This window comes from Oryx dammah, unplaced genomic scaffold, assembly GCF_014754425.2.
Source record: "Oryx dammah isolate SB20612 unplaced genomic scaffold, SCBI_Odam_1.1 HiC_scaffold_2, whole genome shotgun sequence".
Classification (NCBI taxonomy): domain Eukaryota; kingdom Metazoa; phylum Chordata; class Mammalia; order Artiodactyla; family Bovidae; genus Oryx; species Oryx dammah.
Genome location: NW_024070186.1, coordinates 82,861,216 through 82,876,751, shown reverse-complemented (window position 1 = coordinate 82,876,751; position 15,536 = coordinate 82,861,216). Strand labels below are relative to the sequence as shown.

The 15,536-nt window shown below is 34.3% G+C and overlaps 1 protein-coding gene across 6 annotated transcripts in view; it reads right to left on the bottom strand.

The window, feature by feature from the left end:
* OPA1 (OPA1 mitochondrial dynamin like GTPase) overlaps nucleotides 1-15,536 on the bottom strand; it is an 81,944-nt gene that overhangs the window by 48,027 nt on the left and 18,381 nt on the right. For all 6 annotated transcript variants that reach the window (XR_005725795.1, XR_005725794.1, XM_040267521.1 and 3 more), the window contains 9 exons: nucleotides 11,169-11,222; nucleotides 7,955-8,059; nucleotides 5,835-5,921; nucleotides 5,107-5,220; nucleotides 4,320-4,400; nucleotides 4,119-4,193; nucleotides 3,725-3,796; nucleotides 3,543-3,642; nucleotides 2,857-2,987 (listed from right to left, as the gene is read on the bottom strand). Coding sequence is in view for 4 of the 6 variants with exons in the window: in XM_040267521.1 (XP_040123455.1) it covers nucleotides 2,857-2,987; nucleotides 3,543-3,642; nucleotides 3,725-3,796; nucleotides 4,119-4,193; nucleotides 4,320-4,400; nucleotides 5,107-5,220; nucleotides 5,835-5,921; nucleotides 7,955-8,059; nucleotides 11,169-11,222 (819 nt within the window). In the remaining 2 variants the exon portion in view is untranslated. The remainder of the gene's footprint in view (nucleotides 1-2,856; nucleotides 2,988-3,542; nucleotides 3,643-3,724; nucleotides 3,797-4,118; nucleotides 4,194-4,319; nucleotides 4,401-5,106; nucleotides 5,221-5,834; nucleotides 5,922-7,954; nucleotides 8,060-11,168; nucleotides 11,223-15,536) is intronic.

Sequence of the window (15,536 nt, the reverse complement as noted above, 5' to 3'; positions counted from 1 at the left end):
AATAAACATGACATGTGAGTTTACATAATTTCAAAGCATAATATGCTATTTAGGAAGCAAATTTAACAATGCTGTATATGTATATGTTTAGGTAAATGTATGTCTGTACAAGTGCTGAAATGTATTTCAAATGCTATTTGAGGAAAAAAACATTTAATTTTGTTATATTAAAAATGTATTATTAAAACATAAGTACCAAAATTAGAACTTGGAATGATATATAGTGGCTTAGAGTCAGGCCTTAGTTTGAATTTCTGCTCTGTCACTAACTAGGTATGTGGCCTTAAGTAAGTTCATTAACTTTTCAAAATGGTAGTTGAAAAGAGTATATGATATTTAACACAGTGCCAGGCATGCAGACCTAATCAGTAAACAGTAGCTATTATTACTATTTCCCCAATATCTAAATTCTAACAAAGTTGGATGGGCTTTTTTTAATTAACTCTGAAAAAAAAAATTTGGATCCATTGGTCCTTAACTCTTTTGGGTCAAATCTCTTTTTCTAAATGTAGTAAAAACTGCAGACTCTGTCCCCAGAAAAATAAACATTTGCACAGATCTATCATTCACACACAATAGAAAAGAATTCCTACTTCCAGAAACTCATTCAGATAAATAATGAGGTAAGAATCCCTCCTCTAAGATAAGTAACATTCTTAAGCTAATGCTAAATCTTTAGTGTAAAAAGGAAAGACTGATATAAGCTTCAACAGTATTCACAGGAATACAAGCTCATCACCCTAAAGAAGAGAAGAAAATGAAAGAAAAGATGGGAAATGGGAAGGAAGCACAGAAGTTTGCTTCTACTTCACTTTCCCCCTTCTCCATATCAGGACCAATATTGCCATGGCAGGCCTTCTCCTTGAAAACAGGGCAAAGCTAAGGTCATGGAGACTGCAGAAGTTAACACAGCAGGCTTGAGATTGCTGTCCTCAGAAAGGCCTGCTTGTCCTTGGCTGGCATCTGTGAACTTAACTGGTAAACAATCCCCTACATTGATACAGAACTTTCCCTAAGTAACAGTGGCTTATTGTGCAATCAATGTGGTTTATGAACATCTGCTTTCCTTTGGGCGTCTGGAATTTTGGTATTTGTGGGTGCCTATGTGACCAAGCCTCAATAAAAACCTTAGGTGCTGAGTCTCTAGTTAGTACCTCGTTGCTGGAGGCTTAAGCATTTCCTGTGTGACTCTACTGGGAAAGGACTCTTGGAAAATTGAGCCTGGTTTCCTTCAGACATCATCTCTTGCATCTTCTTCTTAGGTATAAGTATGACTATGTACTGAGTCCTGTGAGTCTTTCCAGACAATCAGTGAACCTAGAGGTGGTCTCTCTTGGGAATCCTTACCACAGAGGCATAGTCCCACAAATTTTCAGATTTGTGATAAAAAGAGAAGTTCTAAACAGAAGCACAAGGGATGGCTACTTATATTTCAAGCTCTTGTTCTATGGGGGATGAAGTTATAATAATAACAATGGATGACAGCCACAATTTACCTAACACTCTCATGCTAAGCTCAACCACTTTACAACAAACATTTAACTCAATAAATCTTCATAAGCTATGAGATGTGCTTGTGCTTAGTTGCTCAGGTATGTCAGACTCTCTATGACCCCACAGACTGCAGCCCGCCAGGCTCCTCTGTTCATGGGATTCTCCAGGAAAAGAATATTAGACTGGGTTGCCATTCCCTTCTCCAGGGGATCATCCCAACCCAGGGATGGAACTCAGGTCTCCTGTGCTGCATAATTTTAGTACCATTAATATTTTCATTTACAACAGGTGACAAAGCCTAAAGCACTGAAAAAGGGAAATAACTTACCCAATGTTACAAGGAACAGCAGAGCAGATGGGAAACTAAAGCAATCTGGCTTAGTTTGTGCACTTTCACCCACTTTTACATTATGCCTTCACAATTAAGAAGAGAGCATGCCCTAGTAAAACTTGGACACAATGGTACCTTGGAACAAAATTCTCTCCTTGTTAAGGGAGGAGGAGAAAATGGACACGGAACACCATGCATAGATGTCACGTGTGTGAGTTTCCCTGTATGCTCAGGGGCTAAGTCATCTGACTCTTTGTGACCTCATGGACTGTAGCCCACCAGGCTCCTCTTGTCCATGGAAGTTTTCAGACAAGAATCCTTCTTCAGGGGATCTTCACAACCTAGGAATTGAACCCATGTCTCCTGCATTGGCAGGTGGATTCTTTATCACTGAGCCACCTGGGAAGTTCATAGAAGTCACAAGAATATCAGAAATAAAAATGACCCTAGAGATAAACTAGCCTAATAGACTAGACTGTGTACTTCATAGGTGCAGAACAAATTAACAAGATTTGCCCAAGGACATGTGGCCAGCTGTTGGTACAGCATGGATAAGAATGCTGAGCCTAGACACCCCATCCAATGCCCTCTTTATTATGAAAATCTGCCACACGCTCTTTAATCAGTTAAGAAAGGTAATGTTTATCTGAATAAAAAATTAAAAAATTTAAAACAAAGAATAACATAAGTAATGTCCAGAAGGAATCTAAACTGTCACTAGTTTTACACTAATTTATGAATATTAACTAATGTTAAAAAAATACTGCAATGAGGTTAATGACTATGTCAGCCTACAAAATTTAGAGTAAGCAACATTACTTTTAAGAATTTGAATCAAACTAGTTATAACTGTAGAATTACACTTAAACCTCAATTCTGCACTTACATAATTTACTATAACATTACAATACTTTGCTTTTTTAATGAAAACCAAGAAAAATCCCATTACTACTTTTATTTCACAAGGAAATCTTCCCCCCGCCAATCCATTTCTGTCATAACTAAAGCTTGCATAAAGAATTTGCCCTCACCCTGCTTGGACTAGTCACATTTTTCTCTGCCAGGTCTACTTTGGTCAAAACAAATATTGTCCTTCTTCCATGAGGATCCATTTGACTGACCAAGTCTGTAACAATGCTGCGTTCAGCATCCACAGATCCATCTGAAAATAAATTGAAAAATGACACTGTAATGGCTACAAAGTGGGTTTTAAAAACTTCAAGAAGCTACATCTTGTGTCTACACTATAGTAAAATCATCTTTCTTAATATTTTATCTTAGTTGTGAAAAGAAATTCTAGCCAATAAGAATTTCTATGATGCCTACACAGTGAAATTCATCAAAATATCACCAACTTCAATTCTACTTACTAATAAAATGAACAGGAGGAGAAAATAAAACATTTATTTTATATTTTTAAGTAAAGTGAAGTTGCTCAGTCGCGTCCGACTCTTTGTGACCCCATGGACAGTAGCCTACCAGGCTCCTCCGTCCATAGGATTTTCCAGGCAAGAGAACTGGAGTGGGTTGCCATTTCCTTCTCCAGGGGATCTTCCTGACCCAGGGATCGAACCCAGGTCTTCCGTGTTGTAGGCAGACGCTTTACCATCTGAGCCACCAGGAAAGCCCATGTTTATGCAACACATATGTAAAACAAACCTTCATTGCTAAATAAGGAAGAATACTAGTGCAATTAAAATCTTTCAGTAAGATTTACCTTGAATACATAGTATGATGGCATTAGGGTTCTGCATGTAAGCTTTGCTGATACTGAAAATAGTTTCCTTTGTGTCAGGAGCCATGCCTGATGTCACAGTCTTGAAGAAAAAGGTTTTAAAGGTCATTATAAATGTCTGTCACAACAGAATAAGATAAGATACATGTTTTGTATACACTTACATTAATCACACCTGGTAGGTCAACAAGCACCATCCTCTGTAGTCCAGGACCTTTTACATTTAAGGATATGGTCTGTTCAGGGAAAAAAAAATCCAAAAGCCAAAAAACTGAGAGGCAGCTTGTTAGGAATTTTTTTGTTGACACATATCCTGAAACTTCTTTATCTCATTCATTTAGGTATGTGGTTCAGAAAAAAAGTTATGCTTTTTCTGATCATGGGAGTAATTATTTCATAAAACTTTCCCACAAAATGAAACACTCTTTGGAATATTAAAAAAAAAAAAAGGCCATCTTTGAACTGCTTCAATCAAAATATCAATGCTAATATCATGATTTTAAATCATAAAACACTGGATTTTCATAAAACATGGTTGAAATGAATTGCAGCACTTACCTCAGGGCTAACAGTACAGCCTTCTTTCACATTTTTCCGCATTCGGAGTTCTATTTCATGTCTTAATGCTGCAAGCTATCAATGGAAAAACAACAAAATCCTAAAAAGATTGTCAGTTAAATATTCTATTTAGTTGTCTTTTATAAGTTTACACAGATTATAAAAAATTACACATACAAACCTCATACAAAACCTACTTACATCTTCCTCTTTAGTAAGATCAAACTCCCGAGAACTATCTTTAAATAAGGCCACGTGATGAGGGCCTTCACTGAGAGTCACCTGAAATTAACAGAAAATTGAGAAGACTGTATTTACAATTTCTATTAATTCCCACAGTACTTACATGGTTCCATTTCCCAGTCAATGTTATACAGAGTACCAAGCACAAAACCATCAATCTCAAAACTTAAAAAACTAAAAGGAAATTTTGCATTTCACATCAACGAGTGAATTTAGGTAACAATTCATTTCTTTAACATCTATTTATTGAGAGTTAAATGTGTCAGAGGTTGTAGGTCTTCTCCGTCTCCACTCACTCCCTAGGCGACCTCACCCATTAGGGAGCTAACTACCACTTTTAGATGCTTGATTACGACTCCTCCATCTCTATCCTAGTCCCGATCGCCCTCCAAACTTGCATATCCAGCTGCTGCTTTGTTAACGTCCCACAGGCAAGCCCCACACTCCTGATCTTTGTTCTTGTCTGAGGGGTGACTTCTACTAGTTTCTACACTAGGAATAATTCCAAATGCTATATATCAATTATTTCTTTTGTCAAAATTCTTCGTTTCAACACAATGGACAAACTTCGTTAAAGTGATTACTTCCCTGAAGAACTTCGTTTGGCCTTTTTCTTTTAACTGAAGTATGGTTAACAAACGATATTTTGTTAGTTTTGGTGTACAAAATAGTGATTCAACATTTAAATACATTAGAAAATGATCACCACAATAAGTCTATTAACCCAAAGGGGCTATTTTCTTACCTTAACTGGAGAACGTGTCATCATCTCCCCAGATCCTCTAGGAAATATTCGTGCTTGAGCAATCATTTCCAACACACTAGTTTTTCCAGCACTTTGATCTCCAACCACAACAACCTTACCACAAAATAAATACCACATATTCATATTTTTTGATATGAACTTAAATTTAATACATTTGTAATACTGCTGAGAATTAGTCTTTAAAAACTGTCCAGTTAAATGATTTTAAAATATCCAGAAAAAAATGATAGTTTATACATGGATGTGTACTAAAAATAAACAGTAAAACATTAATTGGATCCGTTATTTATCACCAAATTTTTATTACTAATGCTAAACTACTAGTTTTAAAACCAGATTAACATTACTATTGCATAAATCTCTTCCATAGATAGTTTACTCTTTACAAAGACATTTTCAATTCTGTGAGGTTTTATTTCTCCTATGTACCTAATTTTATCTACCAATCAGGAATTTTAATATCATGGACATCATGCATATATAATGCCAAATATCTGAAAGCCCTCCTTCATTATGCATAAATATACATAAACTAATGGACCAAACTAGTCAAACATTCAATGCTTGAGACATCATCTAGAACACATGAATATTATAGAGAAAATTTTGTCTTTGTCTATGTATACACACACACACATAACTTTTTAAAAAACTAACGTGCTTTTCTGCTAATGGGCAATTTCTCTGTGTACCAATTTTTCACTTACCCTTGGCAGATGATCTTGTGTATTATAACTGGCATCGTAATCAGACAGAACATCAAGAACTTCAGAATACATGTCAATCAAAGATTTCTATAAAATTCAAAAAATCAATTTTAAAATACAGAAAACATTTTAAAAAACCCACAGATGTGTCAGGATAAAAAAGCTGATAAATTCTAAGAGTTCCCATAATTATATTCTGAGTAAATGTAAAACAGTACAGAATAAAATTCCATAGCTTCTCATCCAATTTATTTCAAGAGACACTGAATTAACACAGTATGTTAATTCAGGATTTCCTAATCTTCCAATTAAACACTAAAAGAGGGAGGTTACTGTTTAATATTGAAGAGGTAGGGACTTCGCTGGTGCTCTAGTGGCTAAGACTCCCAGCTCCCAATGCTAGGTGCCCTGGTTCAATCCCAGAGCCGGGAACTAAGTCCCACATGCCCACAACTAAGAATTTGCACACCACAACGAAATATCCTTTATGCTGCAACTTAAGAGCAACTAAGGATCCCACATGCTAAAACTAAGGACCCGGGGCAGACAAATAAATGAGTACTAAAAAAAAATACTGAAGAGCTAATGTTAAGTGCCCAACAAAGAAAGACCATTAACAATCAAAAGGTCCAATAAGCCAGGTACCAACTGAAAGGAATGTTTGCTGTATGTGTCAGAGAGGAAGAGAGAGACTGAAGAAAAAGAGTAGAGAAATAATCACCAAAATTATTGTTAAATCATTAAGAGCGAGTAGTGTATACTGATAACTGGGCAGACTAAAACGTGAGAGCGCCAGGAGCAGACATCCTGTGTTGTTCTCCCAGTAAAACCAGGGTCAAGCACATTTTCTGGAAAATAACAAACTTCAAGTATTTGAGGAATGACTGAACATGTAAACAGGCCTGGGGAAAAGGCTGCTACCAAGCATTTAATAATTAAAGGTAAGTTTTAATACCAAAGTAGGAACAAAATGAGGGCCTGAAGTTCCTTTCATCTCTTAACACCTAAAAGTAATTAAAAGGAAAGCAACCATTATCTCTTCAACCTAAAGATAAACAACAAACTTTTCAAATCTTCATTACTATTTCACTTAAAGAGAGAAAATACAATTGCTCAGGTAAATTCTCAACATTTATTAACACCTGGATGTGACTTTTCCAACTGCCACATATTGGCTTATAAATAAAGTCATGCTAGTATTATGCAGTTGCAATTTGGAGTCAGAACTACTAATACATGTTGGTTAAACCAGAACTGTATATCCTTGGACCGTGGCCACAAAATGTATGTGTCATGATTTACTGCAGTTTTGCTACATATACATTCTGTTTACTTAAATGACATTTAAGTTAAAAAAAGAATTACTTCAATTTAATGCAGCACATATAGGTTGGTTTAGTGGGGAATAATAATATTTAATTTACTGATAATGGTAATTATCAATGTGCTGATAACAATACCAGCATTGTTTTTTCAAAAATTCTTTAAAATGCCTAAGGAACCTTCCAGAAGAAAATGTTAACTATTGTAAAACTGAAGAAAATGGGCTCTTCATGCAGCGGCACTACAAGGAAGGCAATAAAGATAGGACATATGTAATTGTCTATCAACTTACTGATTTTACAGCTGCAGAAATGAAGCAAGCCTAGAAGTAAAGTGTTAGTCACTCAGTCGTGTCCAGATCTTTGCAACCCCACGGACTGTAGCTGGCCAGGCTCCTCTCTCCATGGAGTTCTCCAGGCAAGAATATTGGAGTGGGTTGCCTTTCCCTTCTCCAGGGGAGCTTCCCCACCCAGGGATTGAACCCAGGTATCCTGCATTGCAGACAGATTCTTTACCACCTGAGCCACTGGGGAAGTTTCAAATTTTCAGAAAAAAATAAACTGACTCATTGATTCACAAGCATGAAGAATTTATGGATCTAGTAAAAAACAAACGTTTGGAGACTCTAATTTACGAAGTCTTTAACAGAAGAGGAGATGTCCCTTTCCCCCAAAGACATAAGATTAGAAAGAAAAGGATAGAACCCTTTGCAGTTCCTTAAAAACTGGTATTGATGAACACACAATATCAAGTGGCAGGGTTTTGAGAGCTAACAAGTTAAGACACACTTAAAATACCTTAAGCTTTCTATGATGGATGCCTTTGTCATCTTTCTGTAATACTAATTTTCTCAATTCTTTGTTCTCCTTTTCTAGCCGTTCCAAGATTCTCTGGTACTTTAACTGCAACACAGTAATACAAGTAACTTCATAAGAAACCAATCGGTTAAAAAATAACATTAAGTATAAATTAAAATCTTCCTTGATCCTGAAGCACTTAAAATGAATTATTTCATTTAAAAGTCAACTATGAAAATGTTGAACAAAATAATGATGAATATTATCTAAAACAATGAACTTCATAGTTTTCTGTTATAATTGGCATCTTATTGAAAAATTCTTTGCTGTTTATGTTGAAGAAATTAATAAAAATACTAAAAATAAAAGGAGTTGAAAAGGCAAGCTCTTAAGTATACTCTATGAAGCACTATTTCCCATCAAAATTTTAAATCTTCAGTTTAGGCACATTTGACAAAAATTCAAATTTTCCCTATGCTCCTATATTATGAAAATGGAATAAAATAAAAATAGCTAACGCTACCTGACCGTGCATTACATGACAGGCCCTTTACTCAGTGTTTCACCTGTATTAACTCCTGTAATGGTTCACATGAGACCAAGGTTATACAGGTTAGGAATCAGAGGTTAGAGATGCTTAGGAGCCTATCCAAGGTCACATGGTTTTGAATACAGGTCTGAGTTGAGGGCCCAAACTCTTTTAAGTTTTGGTAAGTTTCTATGGCCAGAGATTACACATTAATTTTTAAAATATTGACATAAGAACAATTTAAAAGACTAATACGTTTATACAAGCTTTTTTGTCAAATTAGATGCTTGGCTACACACTGTTCTCCAATAAATGAGATCCTTTTCTAACTGGTCTTCTCTGTTTATACTCAAATATTTCTTCTATAAACATTAACCATGTTCAGAAAATCATTAAGAATTACTCTTTCTTATAACCAACTGGATTTTTAAAAAGTTTATTTTCAATTGGAGGACAATTACTTTACAATATTGTGCTGGTTTCTGCCATACATCAACATGGTGATTGGTATACACATATCCCCTCCCTCCACAACCTTCCTTCGCATCCCACCAACTGGATGTTTTTGTCCAATTTTACAGTAACATGTCTTTTGTTAATGGAAAGAAAGAAATGGAAAATTTTCTTGGAAAATATGTTAGGCTGTTACAATCTTCCAAGCACAAAGTAAATAACAAGAGATCATGGCTTTATCCTCAGAGAATGTCCAACTAAAGATAAATTTAAGAAATTATATAGTATGAGACAGGTAGAACTATAGGATAGTTTATATTATAAATATATTTTTACAGAACTTGTTCATTTATATTCGGTAACAGTACAAACAACAAACTTCTGGTAGTTATCTAAGAATTAGACCTATGCTGTCTAATACAGATGGTAGCCACTGGCCACATATGGATACTTAGCACTTGAAATGTGGCTAGCCTGCACTAAGGTGTGTGTTAAGAATAACATATACATCAGATTTCTATAATTCAGTAAAAATACATAAATACCAAATTAATATTTTTATACTAACTAGATCTATAACTATTTTAGATCTGCTGCTGCTGCTAAGTCGCTTCAGTCGTGTCTGATTCTGTGTGACCCCACAGACGGCAGCCCACCAGGCTCCCCCATCCCTGGGATTCTCTAGGCAAGAACACTGGAGTGGGCTGCCATTTCCTTCTCCAATGCATGAAAGTGAAAAGTCAGAGTGAAGTTGCTCAGTCATGTCCGACTCTTAGTGACCTCATGGACTGCAGCCTACCAGGCTCTTCCATCCATGGGATTTTCCAGGCAAGAGTACTGGAGTGGGGTGCCACTGCTTTCTCACTTTGTTAAATATATTATTAACATTAAAATTCTACCTATTTATTTTTACCCTTATTTTAATGCAAAAATTTTAAAGTACACATGGCTTGCATTTTATTTCAACTGGACACTATTAATATAGGTAATGCCATTATTATATCATGAATTCTCCATAAAGTACTTTCATCAATGCCTAGCACCTTCCAACAAATGGAAGGATTGATATCAACAGGTCTACTGGTTCACTTGGTAAATACAGAATCAATTATGGGGTCTACATTTTCCGGGGCTGGAAACATTCTTTGGTATATGTCAGTCTACAGGCTTCCTGCAGAGATGTGCTACTGGGCCATCCTGCAAAGTTCTAGGCCAGTAATTCTCAAACTTAAGAACTCATCAACATCACTTGAGGGTTTTTAAGAACAAAGACTGCTAAGTTCCATATCCAGAGTTTCTGATTCAGTGGATTTGGGATGGGACCGATAATCTGCATTTCCAACAAGTTCCCAAAGAGTATTACTGATGTTAATGCTCCAGAGATCACATTCTGAGGCCAGTGATTCTTAATCTCTGGCTGCAGACTATAATCACCCAGCTGTGAAGCCATAACAATGTTAGGGCTGCTCAGAGCACCCTTGATTCTAACATATAGTTGAATATAAGAATCAATACATAGATATTAAGAAAACCTAAGACTTAATATACACTGGTTCCTAATTTCATTTAAATTGCTGTCATACTTTTCCCTAAAAAGGGACCCATTGAGTCTTTTTAATTTAAACTTAATTACCACATATCATTGCATCTATAGAGAATAATTAATGAGAGTGGATAACGTGACAGTTTTTCAAGAGAATGTTCTCTACTTGATTACATTGCACAGAACAAGTCTTTAAAATAATATCATCAACTATAAGAGAATAACTCTTTAAAGTAGTGTCAGAAATATTAATACCTTTGGAAAGATTATTATCTGATTGGCTTTGGACTTTAGAGAACTGTGATAGATTCCACTCCAATTTCTTTTAACTGTTACTCTAATTAGCCAGTCAATGTAAAAATGCAAGCACAGGTTTATACAAGGACACGTCACTTTCCCCAGTCTTTTCTGCCATAGTCTTCCTCTAAAATTAAAAGCATAAGATTCACTCAACAATAGGTTTTACACATAATGAGTTAATTAAACTTATCAAGTTCCTTCATTATTCCTTGTTTCTCAATTAGCTTTTGCACTTGTGGGGGCATCTATTGATAATAATAAGGTTCTATCATTAAATCACTGCAAACTTTGCTCAGTTAAAAAGATAAATTTCCACATCACCAAATATATAGAGTACAAGACAAACTCTTTGGTTCTTTTTACCTGACTATGAATTACATTAGTATTACCTGAGTATGCAGAAGCTCTTCTTGAAGTTGGTCAATTTTCTCTTTGTCTGACACCTAAATATTTAAAATAAAATTTTTTTATTTGAGTAGAATTATGTTTATACAGAATATACAGTAAGTTAACTTTTTTTTTTTAGTAAGTTAACTTTTAAAATAAACCATTAAGAGTAAAAACTATATACTTTATATGGATATTTAATCAAAGGAAAATTTAAATCAAATGCTTATTAAAGAAAGTAATCTTATTCATCAACAAAAACAGCTCATGAAAAGTTTATATAAATGAAAACCTTAAAAAGAAATCATCTTCCTATTGCCATTCTAGTGATTTCTTATGACTGGCTTGTTAGAAAAATAAGAGATCGACACACACATTTACTACATCCTTGACAGGTTGTTTTGTACTCAAGCACAGGGACTTGGATGCTTGAGAAATAAGGCACTGAAATCCTTACAATAATGTTTTCAGCAGTCAGACGTGTTATAATGTACAGCTACTGAAAAAATTCATTGGTCATAGTGTATCTTTTAAGCAAACACTTATCCATTTTCATTCCATAAGTAGGAAAGTGTTTAATATATGCAAAGAACAATTGCATTTTCAGAGCTTTAAGTTGAGCCAGATACTTGTTTTTAAATTTAGTTCCACTGCAAGATCTTCTAACTCATAATAAAATGAATGCATTACTAAAGCTAATAGTTCTAAGATAAGATATTCAAAATAAAGAACATTATTCTATGAAAAGTAATCACAATTCTAAATATAAAACAGAATAATCAATTGCAATTAAAATGATGTCATTTATGACAAATCCATATAACTGCTTTGACTCCTTAGTGAGATGCCAAAGTTGCCATCCTCAATCTTAAAATAATTATCTAATTTCTATATTCAAATTTTTAAACATGATTTTATTCCATAGGAGACAAAAATCAGGTTAAAACGCAGGTAAATCTTTATTCATCCTGATTTCACTGGCTACTTAAGCAGCCAAGACTTCATGGTAGCAAACATATATGAAAATATTCTAAATGATTTGCTTATTGAAGTAGGTATTAATAACTCTTATCCATGCAATAAAATGTTATTTTGAGATTTTAATTCCTATTTCCCAATGCTTTCTCAAAATTCCCCCCAAACTTCTTTTAAATAAAAATGACAATACTTGCTAGAACTGATAGGTACATAATCCATAATTGTTTTTTCCTAAAAAGCCTATGTCTAAAAATTTCAAATTTTATTTTGCAAATTAGAAAAATGCAACATAAAACAAACTTTGTATTACTGCTTCTCACTCCAGTACAGCAAGCAGCAACTTGTGGATAGAAGCATTTTTCATTTGACCATGTATTTGTGTAAAATGGACAAGAATTATTAATCATTTCCTAAAATGTGAGAAAACAAGCATGTTGAGGAGCCCACAACCCAAAGAACAAAATCCTGAAGGCCAATGAAGAAATAAATTCCATATTTTGATCATATGGCATGACATCACACTGTAATAATGTGATCGCGAAAACTGTTATGCAGATTATAATCCCAATTCACCTGGAAAGTTACTCTGATTTACTATTCCATTAAATATTCATCCAACTGAAGTTAAAGTAGTATGAAATGTATAAACAGCATTAGTATAGGATGTGAATACTTAATGATATCATGCAATATAATCTAAGTTACAGTAGAAAATCCAACATATCTCTACAACTGGGGCAATAATTAAGAAAGCAATATAATTACACAAAACAGAATGTTTATACAAGCCAAGGACTATAAAGGACTAACCTTGACAATTTGGTAAAATAAAAAAGATATATAAATAATTAAAATGATATAATGTTATTAGAATATTACAAACACAATTTTTATGCTAATATTAGTATTTAGTAACAATGACTTAGGATTTTTATAAATTTGTATTTTTAGGAGTATTTAAATTTATCATGTGCCCTTCTGGCCTGTTAGGAATAACTCATGCATAGTTTCACCAATACACTTCCTATCTGCTTAACATTAAATTAAAAGGTTAATACTATATTATATAAAAGGTTGATGATGAGTCAAGAATTAGATCTAGGATTTTACAGGAAACAAGATTAAAACCTTTAGGTTCACAAAATAAATCTTGAAGATTAGTGATAAGATACTTTGACATATTTTAAGAGAATAATACATGCTATTGTTAGTCTATCACTTATTTGAAGTCTTAACTAGAAACCTGGGATATATTTTATTTTGATGCAATTTATTAGTAAAATTCAGCTACTTACAGTAAGTCCTTGTCTTATGGTTTAATGTATTTAGTTTTCATTATGAAATTAGTTCAAAACTCACCCTGACAGAAATGGGTATCAATAGTCTTGAAACCAGAGCTTTCCTACAATTCCAGGGCTGTAAAACTGATGGAGAAAGAGCGGAACCCTCTGCAGAAACAAGCTAAAGCTGAAAGAGAAAAACCTTTACTAGCTCCTAACAAAAGCAAGCCTGATTTTTAAATTTTAAGTATTTCTTCCTACTAAGCAATTGTAGCCATTCTGAAATATGGAAATGTATAAGACTCGCAAAAATTTCTACGTATGCGTACATACATATTCACAGGAGGCAAATCTACCAATGGCAGTTTTAATCTACCATCTCTGCATGAGCTCCTCTGCTTGGATGATACAGGGAAGATCTACTAGCTGCTACCAAGAAGATATAAATAGGGACTTCCCTGGAGGTCCAGCGGTTAAGATCCTTGGAGAGGGTGTGGGTTTGATCCCTGGTCAGGGAGCTAAGATCTCACATGCTGCACAGTATTACCAAAAAAAAAGAGAAAGCATTTAAAAAAAAAAAGAAGAAGGCCTACTAATATTTTCAAAATGTAGTAGGAAAGAATCATCAAAAAATGACAAAAAGTAGCTACGGTTTTGTACCTCAAGTAAACCTCAAATGCCTGGAAAGATAAAAGTCTCATCAAATTAGCACTTTGATCATTATGACAACGTAAGGCTGAAGTCACCAGTGTACTAACTATAAGGGGAACAGAGGGAAGATACAGTAAGGAAATCATCTTTAAGGACAGTAAAAGAATGATACTATTATAGAGGTGCACAAATTGTTTTTCATCTCATTTACTTTCACATAAGGTAAGTGGGCAGGAACAAGCCTCGTTTTGTGCCCTTCTATCTTAATAAACAAAATAGAGGTACAGCCCTGTCAGTAGCTCTTTCACAAATATGGAGAGTGAGGAATAAAAGAGGAGTTATACATGGATAATCCAATAAATATTAGGAAGAGGAAGGATAACTCTAGGTCTGAAAAAAGGCCCCAAATGAACATTAACCCTTGGCAGTGTAGAAAATAAACAGTATTCACTATTGCTTCATTTAAACTGTCAGATTCAATAGGATATTAATAATCTTAAACTGTATTAGAATCTTAAAATAGCAGATCTATGGGGCTCACTGTAAATTATTTTACCATTAAGAAAAAAACAAGATCTACTGGTCTTGAAAACAAGAGCTATATTCATATTTCTAACTAACACACCAAAACATAACAGTTTCTTTCCCTCTTTTGTAATGAAGTTAAGGATAGAAGCTTAGCCTGAGCATCCAGCTTGTTAGTATGCTTAAGTGGTACTCTGAACAGCATGAGGAAAAGAGAATGCTAAAGCACCATTTACACTAAGTCCTCCTGTGATTTAACACAAGTAGGAAAATAATGTTTTCTATTTCCATCTATATTATTCATTTACTGAAAGCTAAATGACACATAGCAGTTGATTTCACAGCCATGGAATTGAGAAAAGCCAGGAAGCTACACTGAAAAAATAAACTATGATTAGTACTGTACTAACCACCACCAAATGCGATAGGGTTAGCCAGCAGGATCATTTCACTAATTATCTGTAATATTGGTTGATTTCACTATCAGAATGTACAGGAAACTAATTATATGACTGGATCATTTTCCTTAAGATTTGTACCTAACTGTAAAAACTTTTCTAATATATGTAACTAGCTGATGTCAAGATCTTAGAATAAAATTTTAAAAATCATTTTAAACACTTCATCTGACTCTAGTCTCTTTAGGACATTAACCTGCGGATCTACATTATAGGATCATCTCAAGCCAAAAGCATTGTTTTAAGGATTTCTTGGTGACACCTATAAGCAAATATTTGTACAGTGTTACACTGAGTTTTATTAGAATCTGTCCTTTAGTGACCAGAATTATATCAAATTTCCAACGTTCAGTTTTTCAGTGGACAAGGTGAAAATCTGTGCTGACTTTGTTAATAAATGTCAAAAGTCTTATTAAAAGTTAATCAAAGTATTTAAGAATAACTGTCCAAAAGTTAGGTCAAAATAGTTTTCTTTCGT